This window comes from Bos javanicus, chromosome 16 (assembly GCF_032452875.1).
Source record: "Bos javanicus breed banteng chromosome 16, ARS-OSU_banteng_1.0, whole genome shotgun sequence".
Classification (NCBI taxonomy): domain Eukaryota; kingdom Metazoa; phylum Chordata; class Mammalia; order Artiodactyla; family Bovidae; genus Bos; species Bos javanicus.
Window position 1 is genome coordinate 57,917,376 of NC_083883.1, and position 20,582 is coordinate 57,937,957.

At 38.5% G+C, this 20,582-nt stretch overlaps 1 protein-coding gene across 4 annotated transcripts in view; it reads right to left on the minus strand.

Annotated features, from left to right (window-relative positions):
• Nucleotides 1–5,449: 5,449 nt before the first annotated feature.
• The window catches only part of COP1 (COP1 E3 ubiquitin ligase), a 224,004-nt gene continuing 208,871 nt past the window's right edge, over nucleotides 5,450–20,582 (minus strand). For all 4 annotated transcript variants that reach the window (XM_061383278.1, XM_061383280.1, XM_061383281.1 and 1 more), the window contains 2 exons: nucleotides 7,926–7,970; nucleotides 5,450–5,785 (listed from right to left, as the gene is read on the minus strand). In XM_061383278.1, the coding sequence (XP_061239262.1) occupies nucleotides 5,768–5,785; nucleotides 7,926–7,970 (63 nt within the window). In that variant the 3' untranslated portion in view covers nucleotides 5,450–5,767. The remainder of the gene's footprint in view (nucleotides 5,786–7,925; nucleotides 7,971–20,582) is intronic.

A 20,582-nucleotide genomic window follows, 5' to 3' on the forward strand; every position in this document is an offset into this window, starting at 1 on the left:
ACTTTCCATACTATAATCTATTATCAGAGATGAGCGTATTACTCTCAGTAAGTAGAATCTAGAGATAAATATGGAGTGTAGAGGTCTACTTTTGCAAAACTCTACAGTTGTTAGTGATGAAGTTGAGACTTCACTTAGATCTCCTCTAAACGCCATGTTTGCCACCATTTTTGTTTTCATTCCCGTGGTAGCCGTGACAGATCACTGTGGTTTATCATATGCTCCTCCAGCTTTAAACCACACTGCTGTCTTGCATTTCATTTTGAAACTATCTTCATACCTTTTGTTTTTGACAAACTTACCTTAGAACAGTACTTTTAGATTTACAGAAAAATTGTGAAGAGTTCTTCATGTAGCCTATACTCAATTGCCCTATGATTAACATCTTACATTAGCATGATACATTAATGAATTAACATCAACTAAAGCCCATACTTTGTTTAGATTTCCTTAGCTTTTATGTAACATCCTTTTTTGTTTCAGGATCCTGTTCAGGACATCACATTACATTCAGTCATGTCTCCTTAGGCTGTGAGCTTCCCATTTTCCTTGTTTTGATGACCTTGACAGTTTTGAGGAATACTGATAGTTTAGTAGAATGTCATTCAATAGGGATTAATATATTTTTATCATTCAGACTGGATTTATGAATTTTGAGGAAGATCACAGAGTTAAAGTGTCATTTTTATTATGTCATATCCAGGATACATAGTATCAACAAGACATAACTTTTGATGTTGACCCGGATCACTTGGCTGAGGTAGTTATTTGCCAGGTTTCTCCACTGTAATTTTTTTTTTTCCCCTCTCTTTCCACATTGGACTCTTTGGAAGGAAGTCACTATGCACAGCCCATACTTAAGGAGCAGGGAATTATGTTTCATCTCCTTGAGGGTTGAATAGCTATATAATGTTGAATTCTGCATGGGAAACTTTTCATTTCTTCAATTATTTATATAAGCATGGACTCAAAGATACTTAAATTTTGAGTTATAATCTATATTCCAAGACTAATTTATTTTGTTGCTCAAATTGTTCCAATTTTGGCTACTAGAAACTACTCGAGCCGTTTTCTTTGCTTCCCTTGGCCTTGAATGTTTAGTCTTCAGCTGAGATGAAAAAAATTCCTGATATAACCCCTACCCTGATCCTTAATCCCTAAATGTATTTTCCAGTACATCTAAAATTTGCGGCTACTAGGGTACTTACATATTTTTACTTATCTGTTTCTCCCAGTGGATGATAAACTTTTTGAGGTAGGGATTACATCTTTTTAAAATTTTATTTACTTATTTATGGCTGTGCTAGGACTTTTGTTGCTGCCCAAAGGCTTTTCTCTAGCTGTGGTGAGCGGGGCCTACTCTCTAGCAGTGGTGCTCTGGCTTCTCACTTTATTTATGGCTGTGCTGGGACTGTGTTGCTGCCCAAAGGCTTTTCTCTAGCTGTGGTGAGCGGGGCCCACTCTCGAGCAGTGGTGCTCTGGCTTCTCACTTTGGTGGCTCCCCTTGTTATGGAGTGCAAGCTCCAGAGTGTGCAGGTTTCAGCAGCTGTGGCACACGGGCTCAGTTAGTCCTCAGCAAGTGGGACTAAGGAGAGAACCCATGTCCCCTGCATTAGCAGGTGGATTCTTTTTCTCTCATTTGTGGCTTCGCTGCTGTGTACAGATGTTCTCTAGCTGTGGTGAGCAGGGGCTACTCTTTGTTGAGGGCTGCCCCCTGTGGTGGCTTCTCATCCTTGGGAGCACAGGCTGTGAAGAGGCCGGGCTTCAGTAGTTACGGCCCTTGGGCATAGCTGCTCTGCGGTATGTGGGATCTTCCTGGACCAGGGATTGAACCAATGCCCCTTGCATTGCAAGGGGGCCTCTTAACCACTGGACCACCAGGGAAGTCTCAGGGATTACATCTTATTTATTTAACACATCTAGTATACAGTATCAATACATAATGCCTCGCTCGTACAAAGAAGGAACTCAACAAATATTTCTAGAATGATCACTAATGGTTTTCTCTTTAGTCCAAGAATCCAGGGTACCTAATATGTTAACCAGAAGCCATACAGGAGTTGGTTATTAACTGTTCTGGTAGGAGCTACAAAGTGCTACTATTACAAGTGTCAAAGTCAGTCATGTAACGCAATAAGCTTGGGATCTAAGTTAGCACTTCCTCATGTCTCATTTCTAAGTAAGACTTTTCCTGACTATTAATTTCAGTTATACGTGCACAATTACGTTAAGGGTAATGACCAATTACCTTTCTATTTAGAACCAAAGCTAGGCAGCTTCTAGTTCTGCTTAGCTTAGACAAGTGGTGTTCCCAAAACAGGACACAGGAATTTCAGTCACGAGGTTCCCAAGAGACTGACTGCTGGGTGAGGACTGCATGGTCACTGAAGGAAAAAAATGTGCTGAGCTGCACTCGTTGTCCGTACTTATGAGAAAATGACTTTAAAATTAATCAAGAATCTTCCAAGATATAGGAATAAGATGAACTCTTATAAGATGAAACAGATTTTTAGGTTGGATCATGCTACCACTCTAGTCCAAGCCACCATTAACTCTTGACAGATCACCTTTCCTAAATGCACTCATGCCTCCATCTACTCATTTACCATAAATGAGATCATGTCATTCCATTTAACATAACCACTTAACTGCTTTTATAACAAAATTCAAAATTTTACACATGCCCTAGAAGGTTCCACACTTATTGGGCTCCTTTGTCTCTGCAGACATTCCACACTCATTCTTCCTTAACTAGTAATGGTCTAGCTATGCTTATCTTTCTAAGGTCATGGCACGGGTCCATAAATTTTTTGATGTCTAGTAGCTCAATCTTCTTATAAGAACTTTTCAAAGTTTTTCAATCCTTAATGTTTCTTGTGCATGAGTTGTGTACCTAAGAACAAAGGCAACTTGTCTAAGAAACCCTCACAAACACACTGAAATAAAGACTAGATTAAAACATAAAAACTCATATTCTTCTCGAGTTAGAAGCTTTTCTGGTGTTAAAAATGTACATCATCTTTGAGCTTTAATTAACTGATGTTATTTTTCTGAGAAATAGTAATATTTGTTTGATTCTGACATCCTGCAGAGACTAATTCAAATTTTAAAATGTTTCCTATTTACAAGAAAGAGTTAAATACAAATTTAAAGAAAACCACCTTCTTAATAAGTTATTAAAGAACTGAGTTCCTTGGATAACTAATGGTACCCTACTGCAATTTTCCAAATGTATGGAAATTAACATAATCTTATAATGCTGACAGCTTAATAGTCAGACCAAATAAAAATCTTAATAGCCTGCTTCTATTTAAATGCATTCAAAGAGGCATTAACTCTCTGCTTCCTACTATGATGACTTTCTGGACATATGTGATTGAGGAAAGTTCTTTAAGTGAAGAATCTACACGTGAATCTTCTTTCTCTATTTTTGCAAAAGGTCATTCATTAATCTCAGAAAAGAATCCCAACCAACATTGTTCTGGTTGATAACAGGTGTAACTTTTGAATGACAATGATCCTTCCTCTCAGAATTGCGTCTAAAAATTTATCAGGTTTTTAACTCCCAGAAGTTGTTAGTTAAGACAAAATTGTCTTGAAGCTTTAAAAACTGAAAAATTTCACTTAGGTTTCAGGCTTACTCATTTGGCAGTAAAAACTGACCTGAACTGATCAAGACTATTTTTAGTCTTTATTAATCTCACATAACATGAACATTGATACATTTTGCTGCAGAAATATTAATGTGTTTAAAAACCTGCAGACTCTGTCAGAGGGTGTTATATAATACATAATATATGTACACTAGGGCTTCTCTAGTGGCTCAGCAGTAATGAATCCACCGAGATGCAGGAGACTCAAGTTCAATCCCTGGGTCAGGAAGATGCCCAGGAGAAGGAAATGGCAACCCACTCTAATATTTTTGCCTGGGAAATCCCATGGACAGAGGAGCCTGGCGGGCTACAGTCCATGGGGTTTCAAGAGTCGGACACAACTTAGTGACTAAACCACCACCACCACTCTATTGCTTTCCTAAAAGTCAAAAAGTTCTAAATCCCAAAACACATTTGGCCCAAGGGTTTCAGATAATAAAATGTGGACCTGTAGTAGGTTTCAATAATTTTAAATAGAGGGATACATGGTATAGTCTGATCACCTTTATCAACTACTTATTTATACTAAACTATTCCAGGTGTCTATTTCTATAAAATACATGTGGTATATAATTCTGATTATCTTTATCTAAAACGTGTTCAGACTTAAAGTAGCTCAAATAGAAAGCTTCTGTTTTTTTTTTTTTACTTTTGCTTAACCTGCTACTCTTTTTCCCTTTTACAAACTGAAATTAATGTGCAAAATTAACCAGACAGTCTAAGAGATTATATGGCTTGAACATTTGGGAAATAGAGCTTCAATTTCTTTTCTTCTAAGTAAGAGGCTGGCAAATGATGGTCTGTGGGCTTCCGCCTATTGCACAGCTATGCCCACTTATTTATATATGGTCTGTGGCTGCTTTTCAGCCACAGTGGCAGAGCTGTGTAGCTGTGGCAGAGACCATATGACCTGCAAAGCCTAAAATATTTACTATCTGGCCCTTTATTGAAAAAAGGTTTGCTGAGCTTTGATCCAAGTCGATCACCCCATAAGGGTACTAATACCTATGACTACTTTATAGCCATGACTTTATAAAATAAGTTGGTTTGTCTGCATTTAGTGCTTATTTAGGGCTTCCCTGGTAGCTCAGCTGGTAAAGAATCTGCCTGCAATGCAGGAGATCCTGGTTCATTTGCTTCCTGGGTCGGGAAGATCCGCTGGAGAAGGAATAGGCTATCCACTCCAGTATTCTTGGGCTTCCTTGGTGGCTCAGCTTGTAAAGAATCTGCCTGAAATGTGGGAGACCTGGGTTTGATCTCTGAGTTGAGAAGATCCCCTGGACAAGAGAACGGCTACCCACTCCGGTATTCTGGCCTGGAGAATTCCATTGACTGTATAGTCCATGGGGTTGCAAAGAGTCAGACATGACTGAGTGACTTTCACTTTCACTTTAAGGCCTTATGGGTGACACTTCAAAGGCAAAGACAGAGACAGCTGTCACAGACTGATATCCCCTTTCTGTCTGAATGTGGCCTCAATAGGTCAACGTGGTAGACCCTTGGCCAGATCCAGAGGAACTGAGGAATATACTACTTGCTGATGATACAACTGGTCAGAGGATGAAGACAAAACTTCATAAGGTGAAGTTAATAATGTCCCCATTGATTGTAAACATTAAATTTACTGAAAAGAATCCATATGCTTTACATTTATGTTGATATGCATAATTCCAAAGAGGTAGGAAATATGGATCTTACAAATTATTCACCAGTATATTGTAATTCAGGTGTGCTATGCTTCTTAAAAAGACAAAATTATCTTTTGCCACATTTGACAAAAAGTTTCCCAGCTCAGCTGTGGCTCAATAAACTTTTATTATTTTTTTGTTATTTATTTTTATTCAAAAGAATTTGTTTCCCTATCACAAAAATTAGATAAGCATACCACCAACAGCAGCAAAGTCCGTAGAGTTACATTGATGGTGGAGAGTTCACTGGGTATTCCCAATGTCCCGAAGGTCAAAAGGAGGAAAAACAGGGGGAAAAAAATACTCAAAACAAATCCAAAACCCATGGTGACTTTGGGGAGAGACACTGCAGGATCTGTCTTCTCTTATTGTCGGCTGCAGATGTATTTCAGCAGGATCTAGTACAATTTAACTTGAGCAAACCCTTCATACCAACTCTAGCACCTAATAGGGAGAAAAAAGAATCAGTATAAAAAAACAGTTTTACAATATAGAAAAAGTTTAATCAGTCTTTATTAAATTGTAAATAAAGAACCAAACCCAGTAATGGTTTCCCAATTGCTAAAATGCCAAACAATTTGAAGGGTTTAGACATTAATCCATTCTTACTTTCAATCTGATAGCTGCATGAACTCTTTCAGGTTAGTTATCTCTACAGTTAGCTAGGGTGCCTTCGAGATAAACTACATAAAAAATAAAGATAAATGACTGATGCACAGCGTGAATATGATGTTTTTGGAATATTATGTTGGTATCTTTCCACAATCATAAGAAAAATTTTAACTATTACGGTTTAGAATTTTAATCTATTTCTTGCATTAACAAGTATCTCAAAATGATCAAGGTATTCAAGACCTAAAATCTAATCTTTCCCTATTGCTTCTTTTATTTTCTAGTCAACTGTCTGGGTGTCAAGATATTTTGTCAGCTATTAGAGTAGCACCTTATCATACAAAAAAAAATTGTGATATTGCTAAAACTAAAAATAAGAAAAAGCAATGATCAGTTATAAAAAGAGTAGAAGAAATGACTGCGAAAGGACACTGAATGTGAAGACAATTATGAGTACTGTCAAAAAGGATCATGTTAGGTAGAGACTGTAATTCTAGGTGGCTAAGAATTAAAGGAGCAACTTATAGCCTGCTGTGCTAAGGCTTGAGTTATACCTGTGTTTCCCTAATGTCTTTACATTTGGCAAGCACGTTACTTTACATAAGAGGTCAGGGCTGCTGAACAGAAATCTTAGATTTATCACTGAGATTCTATAAGTATGTATGTAGCTTTGAGCTTTCTGTAGATACATTAGCGATCCCAATTGCCTCAAAGGCCAAACACGTAGAAGAATAAAGTACAGCTTTTTCAATACAAGCCTTGCCATGAGAATAAAGAGAAACTGAGAGACTATAGAATCACTTAAAATGGAGAGTCTAAGATCTTCTACCATCTTGTATGAGGCTTCCATAACATAGCACTGGCTTTTGTCCATGACTCTCTAATAAGGCTTCCCAAATAAAAGAAAGCAGATACATAAAAGAAGTATGCCATGTACATTCATTTGACCAGCTGATGGTGCTGTCCTGCTTTGTGTTTGCTCCTTTCATCTCTGCAGGACAGTGTGTGAGGCTTGGATTTGCTCTCTTGATTACTGGGTCATTCTCCACTCAGGGTGAGTGGAAGGAAGCCATGGCAAAATTAATGTTAAGTGGCAGGGAAATAGATACATCTTATTTAAAAAAATGCATTTGGATACTTCTATATCAGCAGAGATTATGTGGAAAGAACTGGTACCCACAGACTAAGTGCTAGTCAAACCCATGTAGTAAAAACCCTTCTCCAAGACGACGTTTTGTTTAAAAGCTCGCTGCTTAGCTTAGGGTTTATTTATCCAATGTACTGGGCCTACGTGCTGAGCATCCAATGGTGCAACTAGATAAACTTTTTTATTTCCTTGAGCCCCTAACTACCATGAAAAGTATGTGGAATACTGTATCTGAATTTGGGAATGAGACGTGAGTGAAGAGACTAAACGTGAAGAGGCTAAATCAAAGTTTTCAGATTATACCAATGGCATGATCACATGATCAATCAACTTTCAACAGAAAAGAAGAATTCCTTTTCTTCCCCTAGCAATTGAGGAAAAATCTACTTGTCAAGATAGAAAAGGGAGAAAAACTCGAGGAAGAGAAGAATACAATAAGAGTTAAAGACATTTTAACATTTGCGAAGTGTATAAGCATCTGTTGCTGTATCCTGGACCCTGTCCCCTGAATATCCAGCGGGATAGCTGCACTGGGATAACGGAAGCTGAACAGTGAGCGGCCCATGGTGAGTGCTTAGTAGTCTTCATCTGGTTGTCATTCTGACCGCCTTTCAGGCCCTTCAGCATTTGTATAACATCTAACAAGTACTATCATCTTCTCCAAAGTTGCAAGCTACCTATTCTTTTCCCCTTCAATCAAAGCCATTTCCAAGCAGACAGACTCATGATTTGGCATGCTCTCTAAGGCTTAGTACAACTCTATATTTCCATGTTATAGTTACAGTCTGCTATAGCCTAAAAATGGAGATGTATAAAATAGCTTACCTTAATTGTACCCTGACTGTTAGCAGCAATCAGCACATTGGACTCCTGGAAAAGAACAAGAACTTTTAGAGTACAGAGAAGATTTCCTGCAGGGCAGCCCAGGAGAATAATTTCCTCTTCATCCTTCTTTCTTTCACTATACCCAAAGACACCAATACAATCTAAACTGGAGAACCAACTTTAACATGTTTTTAACTATGAATTATAAAATCAAAATCCCATATTGTGAGGATTAGATTTAATAAAAAAAAAAATACAGTTGGAAGCAGCGTAGGAAACTTTCAAATGTAAAGAAAAATAAAAGAGAAACAGACTGTCACTAGGAGGAAAGCCAAGAGAAACAAAGACTGAAACAAAGCACAAATAATAACTTGAGAAAAACAAAGTACACGATTCTTTTCATGGACAACTTCCCCTTCATTCATTTTATCCTTAAGAAACCAGTAATTGGTATACATCTCTATGTACAGCTATTTGCTATTAGGAAAACAAAATAAAACAGAATGTGAATATTCATCTGGAGACAGATGGCTGTCTTTCTTTTCAACTATTCTATATGCATTTTAAAACCTTGGTGATTGCTTCAAACAGAATGCATGTGGCAACATATTGTTTAAATATTCTAAGCCTTAAGAAAAAACTATTTCTCTGGAAAGCAGAAAGGATGGAAAAGGAAATAGACACGACTGGGTTTACCAGAGAGAATCTCACTGAGTAGGAAGAGCTGGGACATGCCTTCTGTTGTAAAGAGTCTAATAGGCTTTGAGCTTTGGAGTGTATACAGGTCTTTTTGTTTTTCAGAGCAGGCAGTCAGAAGGAAGTAAACAGATTCAAAACTGCCATAGAGACCATTTGACTGATGTGAAGTCCAAGTCCAAATAATAGCTCTCAGAAACAGATAAAGTGGTCAAACGTCACTGAAGGATGGGATCTGCCTGAATATCCTACAGGTTTCATCAGAAAGTGATGAAAAGAAAGAACACTTTTGATTTGTATTCTGGGAAAGTTACTGCAACCAATCTTGAGTTAAACCTTCGTTTCTTTGATGCAAAGCATCTGTGCTCTACCAACATCTCTATTTCTATCATTTAACTTTCTCCTGGCTTGCAAGTAAAGTTACCTTTGAAAACTGTTCACCTGGTTGCTACTGGTATAGGAGGAAAAAAATCATCTCTTCCGCTAATCCCAAATTTGGGGATGAGACTATTTCTTGGATGCAGTCAGTGGTGACAGCATCAATGGTCAGCAGTATCAGGAAGGAATAAAGAGGACTTCCCTTGGATAGGAATCTGCCTGCCAGTGCAGGGGACGTGGGTTCAATGCCCGGTCCAGGAAGATTTCACATACCTCGGAGCAACTAAGCCCATGAGCCACAACTCCTGAGCCCACATGCTGCCACTCCTGCACCCTGTGCACCTAGGGCCTGCGTTCCACAACAAGAGGAGCCACGGCAATGAGAAGCCACGGCACGACCACCAGAGCGTAGTCCCCACTGCCGTAACTAGAGAAGGCCCGAGCAGCGGTGAAGACCCAGCACAGCCAAAAATAAACAAATAAGACATAAAAAGGAAGGACTGAAGCCATGCTTTTTCTGCAAGTGGGCACGGGCGTTGCTGATGACAGGGTTTGGAACACAGAACCCTCAAATATGGCACATTGGCATATTGGATATTTCAAGCTAAAGGATTTCAAGAAAATGGCAGAAGCAGGAAGGCTACTCTGTACTTCCACACCTCCTTCCCTTCTCCCCTAAAACAAAATTCTCATGTGGGAAGTGTCCTCCCTATACCAAGGAAAGGAACATCCTTATCTCCAACAACAAAGGAATGCTAAGAACAATCAGAGTTTCCTGCGGCTTACTACTCCTGAGTACAATTACCTCATACTCCCTAACCTATCACATTGCTTCATGACCCCTCACTCTTCAAAAAAACACAGCAGAGAATACACAGGTCTACTTCCCTGGGTCTTCATTTCCTTATGGAGGCTTTTATGTCATGTAAAACATATTAAATAAATCTATATGCTTTCCCCCTGTTAACTTGTCTGTCAGCATTTACAGACCCAGTTTAGGACCCTAAGAGAGTAATGAAAAACCTTTTCTTCCCTGTTGTTCAATTGCTAAGTGGTGTCTGACTCTTTATGACCCCATGGACTGCTGCACGCCAGGCTTCCCTGTCCTTCATTATCTCCTGGAGTTTGCTCAAATTCATGTCCACTGAGTCGGTGATGCTATCTAACCATCTCATCCTGTCACCCCCTTCTCCTCCTGCCCTCAATCTTTCTCAGCATCAGGGTCTTTTCCAATGAATTGGCTCTTCACATCAGGTGGCCAAAGGACTGGAGCTTGGGCTTATTTCCTAGCTGAGCATTTCCCTTAAATCAGCACATAAGAGTTGGACCATAAAGAAAGCCGAGTGCTGAAGAATTGATGCTTTTGAACTGTGGTGTTGGAGAAGACTCTTCAGAGTCCCTTGGACTGCAAGGAGATCCAACCAGTCAATCCTAAAGGAAATCAGTCCTGAGTATTCATTGGAAGGACTGATGCTGAAGCTCCAATCATTTAGTCACCTGATGCGAAGAACTGACTCATTGGAAAAGACCCTGAGGCTGGGAAAGATTGAAAACAGGAAGAGAAGAGGACAACAGAGAATGAGGTGGTTGAATGGCATCACCAAATCAATGGACATGAGTTTGAGCAAGCTCTAGGAGTTGGTGATGGACAGGGAAGCCTGGCGTGCTGCAGTCCATGGGGTGACAAAGAGTCAGACATGACTGAGTGACTGAACTGAACTGAACAGCACATATATTCTTGAAAACAGTAACATAGGAAAATAGCATTCACTATCAGAATTATTTCAATATCCACTTTGGGGAATTATGGGCTATCACTGGGACTGAACGTGCACAGAGTTAATACATCCATATGGGGGGCGGTGGTTGCGATAGGGGGTATTCCCAAATCCCTCTTATTTATCTACTCTTTTAGTAAACTAAGTTCAGAAATTGGTTGGAGTGAGTTTTAGGCATCTTTAGGGAATACAATAAGTCACTGTGAGCTTCTCAAGAGGCGGAATTTCTGTATGTGCAGCAGAAAACAACAAAAAGAGGCACTGTAGTATAATGTGATTTCTTCCTAGCAAGAACTTTAAACAAGCTGCTTAAAGCTAGATGCGGCAGTCACCAAGAATTGCTCATAACATCAGGATAATGAAAAATTTATGGCCCAAAGCTACCTCTCTTTCTGCCATTTTGGTTCGAGTCATCTTTCAATACAGAAGAAAGTAGAAAAACCTGGTGGAGATGAAGACTCATCCTGAGGGAAATCCACCTCCGCCAATTACAGAGATTATTAATTTTACAACATAAATTTGTAATTCTTCAAAGGTTGGAAGAACCTCTGAAAAAACATGGTATATTACCATACAGTATGAAATTGTATGCTCAATATAAGAAAGTTAACTTGAAACACTTTTTCCTGTGGAGACAGATGAAATATCTCATTTACAAATAAGCTAACACAGAGAGTGATTGCCCAGTTGCAACTGTCTTTCAGGACTAGTATATAGGTAACTGAGTCCTAAGAACTTTTAGAAACACTCAAAACTATTAAACATGACAAAAAATAAAAGAAAAATAATAGGTTCACTTCTCAGTATGCCCCTCCCTCCAAAGCAAACAAATGTATTAAAAAGGGATTTAGGATTAAACTGCGGAGAAGGCAATGGCAACCCACTCCAGTACTCTTGCCTGGCAAATCCCATGGACAGAGGAGCCTGGTGGGCTGCAGTCCATGGGGTCGCTAGGAGTCGGACACGACTGAGCGACTTCACTTTCACTTTTCACTTTCATGCCTTGGAGAAGGAGATGGCAACCCACTCCAGTGTTCTTGCCTGGAGAATCCCAGGGACGGGTAGCCTGGTGGGCTGCTGTCTCGGGTTGCACAGAGTCAGACACGACTGAAGCGACTTAGCAGCAGCAGCAGCAGTAAACTGTCTTTTAGAAAGGCAGATAATAGCTTAAGATAAATGAATTTTTACATGCAAAAGAAAAGTAAAACCAGGTATTTTACTTCAGCATAGAGGTACAGAGGTGATAAGTACAAGGTTATTACTTAGCTTCTGAGTAATTCTTGTTTGCATTTTGAATGACTAGTAATTCTTGGCTGTAGCCTACCAGAGCGCTAATGTAAATAAATAAGTTCTGGCTCAATGTGTTGTTTTTACTCGCTAAATAAAATAAAAATGCCAGTCAGTAGTTCTCATTATTTTCTCCCTCTTAAAAACTGGCAGTTTTCCTATAAAGACTTCCTCAAGGTTAAGATAATAACGCTTCTACTATTTTCTTCTTAAGATAAAGAGATTAAAAAAGACAATGGAAAAATCAGCAGCAAGTCTTTTACAAAAGTAGAAGACAAATACATAAGCATATACCAACTTACTGAAAAAGCCGGAGATAGATACCACAGTAACTTACACTGCAACAAAACTAGCATCCACTGGAACTGTTTCTTCTTTGCCAGCTTGCCTACGAAAGAGCTACTAGCTACTACATTAAAATCCTGAGCAATTGAGAATTGACAATTACTTATTTAGCTTGAAACTGGAGGATATAGTCCTAGAGATAGTCATAATTGATTTTAAATGTGAAGTTGCTTACTAGATATATAAATATGTGATTAAGAAACTTCTATTTCTGGCTGGTAACAGAATAAATGGAAGGGATTTGCCCTCCTACCTTAAACAGGCAGAAAACTGAACAAAATATAAAAGACAGCACTGGACAACAGGCAGAACAGGACTGTGATTACAAGAGGAAAAACGAAAAAGGTCATCCTCCAGTCACCTCAGCTTTCTGCCTGGAGGCCATTTCTGGACCACAGAGCAAGGGAGGCGGATCCAAATAGAACAGAGAGGAATCTGAGAAGACCACAGCAGAGTAAGGTGAGGAGACAGAGGTGTAAGCATGGGGTATCTGTGAACAGCTGGAATTTGTAGGGCACAGTACCACAGAGGAGAAAGCTACTTAAAAGTACAGTTCCAGGAATCTGTATTGGGTGCCTTGATTGTACATCAGAATGTGAGCACTGTGTGCTCACAGGGTGAAACTACACAAAGCCAGAAAAATAACGATGGAAAGCGAAAGTACAACTACTGAGAATATGCTAGAATTCACACAGGGTTAGATGTCGGAGTTTAGACAAACCAGAGTGAAGACAACATTCAATGCCCCCACTTAATAGAGTCCTCAGAGGGTCAGGCCTTATCAGTAGGGCTAACCTAGCCTTAAAACAAATGTTCCTCTAGACCAGGGATTAGCAAACTGACCCTATGGACTAAATCCAGCCCAAAGTGCCTGCGTTTTAAGCTTCACTTTTAGTAGAACCCAGCCGTAGGCATCAGTTTACAGTTGACTCTGGTTCCACATCTGAGGATTTAACCAACAGTGGATCAGAAATATTTTTGGGAAAAAAAATCTAGATAGATCCAAAATGCTAAACTGAATTTGCTATTTGTGGCATCATTTGATTTACAAGTATTTACAAAGCATTTACATTGAATTAGATACTATAAATGATACAGAGATGACAAAGTATACAGGAGGACGTGCTAGATTACATGTAAATACTATGCCATTTTATACAAAGACTTGAGTGTCTATGGATTTTGGTATCTGTTGGAGGTCTTGGAAGCAGTCCCCTGTGAATACCAAGGACTGTAGGTAAGTACTGTCTATAGCTGTTCTGGCACTACAGTAGCAGAATTGAGGAAGTGCAACAGAGACCATATGGCCTGTAAAGGCTAGAATCTTTGTGATGTGGTCCTTTAAGAAAGAGTTTTGCTAACTGCTACTTTAGTTATCCTGCTGCTGCTGCTGCTGCTAAGTCGCTTCAGTCGTGTCTGACTCTGTGCGACCCCATAGACGGCAGCCCACCAGGCACCCCTGTCCCTGGGATTCTCAAGGCAAGAACACTGGAGTGGGTTGCCATTTCCTTCTCCAATGCATGAAAGTGAAAGTGAAGTCGCTCAGTCGTGTCTGACTCTTAGCGACCCCACGGACTGCAGCCCACCAGGCTCCTCCATCCATGGGATTTTCCAGGCAAGGGTACTGGAGTGGGGTGCCATTGCCTTCTCCGTTATCCTAATAAAGTTTAAAAACCAAGTGTCAAAAGAATCAACTTTGTCTCCAAAAACTCAACTTTCTGTCAAAACAAACTTCAATACTCTTAAAAGAATTAAACAAAATCTAGACACTCAACAATAAAGCATTCACAATATATAGCATTTCAGAGGCAAAAATAGTCAGGAAAAAATTTCAATGAGTAGAACCAGATGTAGAAATGAAAATATAATAGAAGTAACAAATGAAGACTTTAAAGTAAGTATAATTATATTCAAATATTTAAAGGAAACAATGGTCTTAATGAGAAAAGAAATGAAAGATATAATATAAAAATCAAATGGAATTTCTTCACTTGAAAAGGATAGTATCTGAAATGAAAAATTAATTGGATGGGCATAACAATAGATAAGACAGTGAAGATTAAAGTAACAATAAATGTGGCAACACAGGAAAAAAGAATCAAAACTGACACAAAGGCTGGAAAGAAAGAAAGAAAAAAATATCAGTATTTACGTAAACCATAGGACAATATGCAATCTAATAAATGTGTAATTGGAATTTCAAACAAAGGAGAAGGGACCGAAAAGGTATATGATGATATAAAACTAAAATTTTTCCAAATGTGAAAACCCATAATCTTGGAAGCTTAATATTCAAGTAGAAAAAGGCACAACACTAATATATTAAGATACATCATAAACTACTAAAAATGAGTAAGAAAATCTTGAAAACTGCCAGACGAAAAAAAGGACATGTATAAAATGAACAGAGTAGGAGAAGGCAATGGCACCCCACTCCAGTACTCTTGCCTGGAAAATCCCATGGACGGAGGGGCCTGGTGGGCTGCAGTCCATGGGGTCGCACAGAGTCAGACACGACTGAAGCGACTTAGCAGCAGTAGCAGCAGCAGAGAGATCAGAAAGGGGAGTGTCCACATCCTATCAAGATTCACACAGATCCCTTGGAGCCTCTTCCTCATATTAAAATGATGACAGCATTCTGACTCGTGTGAGGTGTGACAGCTCATCGTAGTTTTGATTTGCATTTCTCTAATAATGAGCAATGTTGAGCATCTTCTCATGTGTTTGTTAGCCATCTGTATGTCTTCTTTGGAGAAATGTCTGTTTAGGTCTCTTTCCCACTTTTTGATTGGGTTGTTTCTTTTTCTGGCATTGAGTTGTATGAGCTGCTTGTATATACTGGAAACTAATCCTCTGTCAGTTGTTTCATTTGCTGTTATTTTCTCCCATTCTGAAGGCTGTATTTTCACCTTGTTTATAGTTTCCTTAGCTGTGAAAAAGCATGTAAGTTTAACCAGGCCCCACCTGTTTACTTTGTTTTTATTCCCATTACTCTAGGAGGTGGGTCATAGAGGGTCTTGCTTTGATTTATGTCATCAAGTGTTCTGCCTATGTTTTCCTCAAAGAGTTTTATAGTTTCTGGTCTTACATTCAGGTCTTAAATCCATTTCTAGTTTATCTTTGTGTATGGTGTTAGGAAGGGGTCTAATTTCATTCTTTTATATGTCACTGTCCAGTTTTCCCAGCACCATTTATTGAAGAGGCTGTCTTTGCTCCATTGTATATTCTTGCCTCCTTTGTCAAAAATAAGGTACCCATAGGTGCATGGGTTTATTTCTGGGCTTTCTATCTTGTTCCACTGGTCTATATTTCTGTTTTTGTGCCAGTACTACGTCTTGATGACTGTAGCTTTGTAGTAAAATCTGAAGTCAGGAAGGTTGACTCCTCCAGCTCCATTCTTCTTTTTCAAGACTGCTTTGGCTATTCAGGGTCTTTTGTGTTTCCATAAGAATGGACACTGGTCAGAATGGCCATTAATAAAAAGTTTACAAACAATAAATGCTGGAGATGGTGTGGAGAAAAGGGAACACTCTTGCACTGTTGCTAGGAATGTAAATTGATACAGCTACTGTGGAAGATGGTACGGCGATTCCTTAAAAAACTAGGAATAAAGCCACCATAAGGCCCAGCAATCCCACTCCTAGGCATATATCCCAAGGAAACCAAAATTGAAAAAGACACATGTATCCCATTGTTCACTGCAGCACTATTTACAAAAGCTAGAACATGGAAGCAACCTAGATGTCCATCAACAGATGAATGGATAAAGAAGTTGTGGTACATATACACAATGGAATATTACTTAGCCATAAAAGGGAATGCATTTGAGTCAGTTCTGATGAGGTGGATGAACCTAGGACCTATTATAAAGAGTGAAGTGAGTCAGAATGAGAAAGATAAATACTGTATTCTAATGAAAATATACAGACTCTAGAAAAATGGTACTGAAGAATTTATTTACAGGACAGCAATGAAGAAACTGTGTGGGTCACAATAAACTGTGCAAAATTCTGAAAGAGATGGGAATACAAGACCACCTGACCTGCCTCTAGAGAAACCTGTATGCAGGTCAGGAACCAACAGTTAGAACAGACATGGAACAACAGAGTGGTTGCAAATAGGAAAAGGAGTATGTCAAGGCTGTATATGGTCACCCTGCTTATTTAACTTATATGCAGAGTACATCATGAGAAACGCTGGGCTGGAAGAAGCACAAGCTGGAATCAAGATTGCCGGGAGAAATATCAATAACCTCAGATATGCAGATGACACCACCCTTATGGCAGAAAGTGAAGAGGAACTAAAAAGCCTCTTGATGAAAGTGAAAGAGGAGAGGGAAGAAGTTGGCTTAAAGCTCAACATTCAGAAAACAAAGATCATGGCATCCGGTCCCATCACTTCATGGCAAATAGATGGGGAAACAGTGAAAATAAATAAACAGACTTTATTTTTGGGGGCTCCAAAATCACTGCAGATGGTAACTGCAGCCATGAAATTAAAAGACACTTAATCCTTGGAAGGAAAGTTATGACCAACCTAGATAGCATATTCAAAAGCAGAGATATTATATTACTTTGCCAACAAAGGTCCGTCTAGTCAAGGCTATGGTTTTTCCTGTGGTCATGTATGGGTGTGAGAGTTGGACTGTGAAGAAAGCTGAGCGCCGAAAAATTGATGCTTTTGAACTGTAGTGTTGGAGAAGACTCTTGAGAGTCCCTTGGACTGCAAGGAGATCCAACCAGTCCATTCTGAAGGAGATCAGTCCTGGGGGTTCATTGGAAGGACTGATGCTAAAGCTGAAACTCCAATACTTTGGCCACCTCATACGAAGAGTTGACTCATTGGAAAAGACTCTGATGCTGGGAGGGATTGGGGGCAGGAGGAGAAGGGGACGACAGAGGATGAGATGACTGGATGGCATCACTGACTCGATGGACGTGAGTTTGAGTGAACTCCGGGAGTTAGTGATGGACAGGGAGGCCTAGCGTGCTTCAATTTATGGGGTCGCAAAGAGTCAGACACGACTGACTGCACTGAACTGAACTGAATGAAGAAACAGACATAGACAATAGACTTATGGACATCAGGAGAGGGGAGGAAAGGGTGAGATGTATGAAAAGAGTAACATGGAAACTTACATTACCATATGTAAAATAGACAGCCAACGGGAATTTGCTGTATGGCTCAGGAAACTCAAACAGGGGCTCTGTATCATCCAGAGGGGTGGGATGGGGTGGGAGATGGGAGGGAGATTCGAAAGGTGGGGACATATGTATACCTATGGCTGATTCATGTTGAGGTTTGGCAGAAAACAACAAAATTCTGTACAGCAATTATCCTTCAATAAAAAAATAAATTAAAAAAAAAAAAAGAATGACGACAGCAAAGCCACAGGAAGACACCCTCTTCTTCCCTGGTAAGAGCTCAGCCAATGAGAGACAGGCACAACTCAGCTAAGAAAAAGTCATGGACTCTTGTCTACTGCAGCTCTCTCAGCTTCCTCTCCCCTCTCCAAGAGTTCTCCTCTCCATTTTGCTGGACACTTGCACATGACTCAACATAGCTGCAGACGCTAAATTGCAATTCTTTGATGATCCTGAAAAACTCATTTTGGCTGGAGAAATAGCTGTTTTATGTTAACAATTACATATAGAAGAACAAGGTCACCAACTGTCATCAGAGGTAATTTAAGCCAATAAGACATAGCTTTTTTAAGAGGATGAGGAAAAAACCTATCAACCTAGAAATATTATATAAAAAGAAAGATATTTTGACAACAACTAAAGCTAAGGGAGCAGCATAGATGCACTGTAAAAACTGTTTCAGGAAGTTCTTATAAAACATGAAAACTTAAATCTAAACAAAATGATGGAGAGTGCTAGAAATGATCGATATGTGATAAACATAAAAGATGTTTGCTTTCTTGTTTTTTAATTTTAACAGACAATCACCAATTAAAGCATAAATAATAACAATATATTATGCTATTAAAAATAGAAGCAACATGTCAGCAAAAGTACACAGGATAAAAGGGGTAAAAAACAGAAGTACATTGGAATGGTCTTCTGTAATATAAGTGGTATATCTGATGACAGATTGCGATAAGTTAAACATGAATATTGTAAACCTTAGAGAAACCACTAGAAAAGGAAAAGAAACAGTACAGCTAATAAACTTCTAAAGGAGATAAAATGAATTATAAAATATTCAATTAAAAAATGAGAAACATGGGCACAAAGAACAGATAGGCCAAACAGACAACAAATAGCAAGATGGTAGACAATACCTAACTAGACTGGCAAGTAAATGCAGATGGTTTAAATACTACAATTAAAAGGCAGAGATGATAAGACTTGATAAAAGAGTGAGTTTATGTTGCCCACAAGAAACACACTTTAAAGAAAAACAGATATTTTTAAAAAGAGAAAAAATATACCATGTAAACATTAATCATAAGAAAGTCGGGATGGTTCTACTAATATCAGAAGTAGACTTCTGGGAATTTCCTGGTGGTTCAGTGGTTAGAATTCAGTGCTTTCATTGCCATGGCCCATGTTCAACCCCTGGTCAGGGAACTAAGATCCTGCAAGTCACAATGCACAGCCAAAAGGAGAGGAAAAAAAAACAACCAAGCAAAAAACGCATAGAAAGTAGACTTCAGGACACGAATATGACCAGGAATTAGAGAAACATTCTATAATTAAATAAGAGTCCATTAAAAAAACCCTCAATATGACATATAAATAAAATGCAGCTTCAAGACACATGAAGCAAAAACGGATAGAACCAAATTGAAACGGGTAGCTCCACACTGGAGTGTGCAGATTTCAACACTCATCTGTCAATAATTCAAAAAGCAAGGAGATGGAAAACAAAAAATATATATAAAAGACTTGAATAATACTATCAGAAACAAATTGAACAAATTAATATTTACATAAAATCTTAAATGGTAAAAATACACATTCTTAAGCTACCTAAAAAGTATATACCAAGACAGACCATGAGCCCAGACTATTAAACATATCTCAGCTCATTTAAAAGAATGAAACCATATAAGTGTGGACTCTGACCAAACAGACCTAAAGTAGAAATCAGTAACAAGAGACACCTGGAATATTTGGAGATTTTAAACACTCTTATATGACATAGGGATCAAAAAAGAAATCACAAGGAAATAAGAAGCAATATACTGAAAGATACTGAGAAAACAATAATGTTAAAATTTGTGTAATACACCTAAGGGCTTCCCTGGTGGCTCAGTGGTAAAGAACCTGCCCACAGTGCAGGAAACGCAGGTTCAATCCCTGGATCAGGAAGATCCCCTGGAGAAGGAAACAGCAACTCGCTCCAGTATTCTTGACTTAGCGACCAAACAACAACAAATACACCTAAAACAGTGCTTACATAGAATTATATCTCTTTATCCTTGTATTGGTAAAGCAGAAAGTTTAATATAAATGATGTAACAGCTTTTGGCTTAAGAAGCTAGGAAAAAAGCAAATTACATACAACAGAAGTATAAATATGGTAGTAATAAAAAGCAGAAACCAAATAAAATAAAAAGACAAAAATGGGCAAAAATTATTAAAAACAAAAGTTCTGGAAATAAAATTGAAAAATTTCTCCAAAAGGAGAGAAAGGGTAAGGTAATAATATCTGGAATGAGGGGATATCACTGGATATCCTACCGATATTTAAAGAAAAAGACAGTATGAGTAGAAAAAACTTAATGCTAATAAAGTTGACACACAATAAAATAAATGAATTACATGAAAGACAATTCAATTCCAAAATATGACAGAAGACCAAGTCAGAAAACAGAGGAGGAAGGAACACTTCCAAATTCAGTTTGAGTCAAACAAAGCAAAAGATATTATTAAAAAATTACAGACCGATTATCTTTATAAATAGATGTTAAAAACTCTTTAAAAATTCCAGTAAAGAGAATTCAGTCATGTATAAAAAGAATAATACACCATGCCCAAGTGGTTTTAATCCAGATATTCTAGAGGCTTAAATATTTTTTTTAAGACAATGAATGTAATTAACATTTTTAACAGAAGAGAAAAATCATATAATTACAATAGACATGGAAAATGCATTCAACAGAATTCAATACATATTCATAATAAAAACTCTTAGAAAATTAAGAATAGAAAAGAATTCCTCA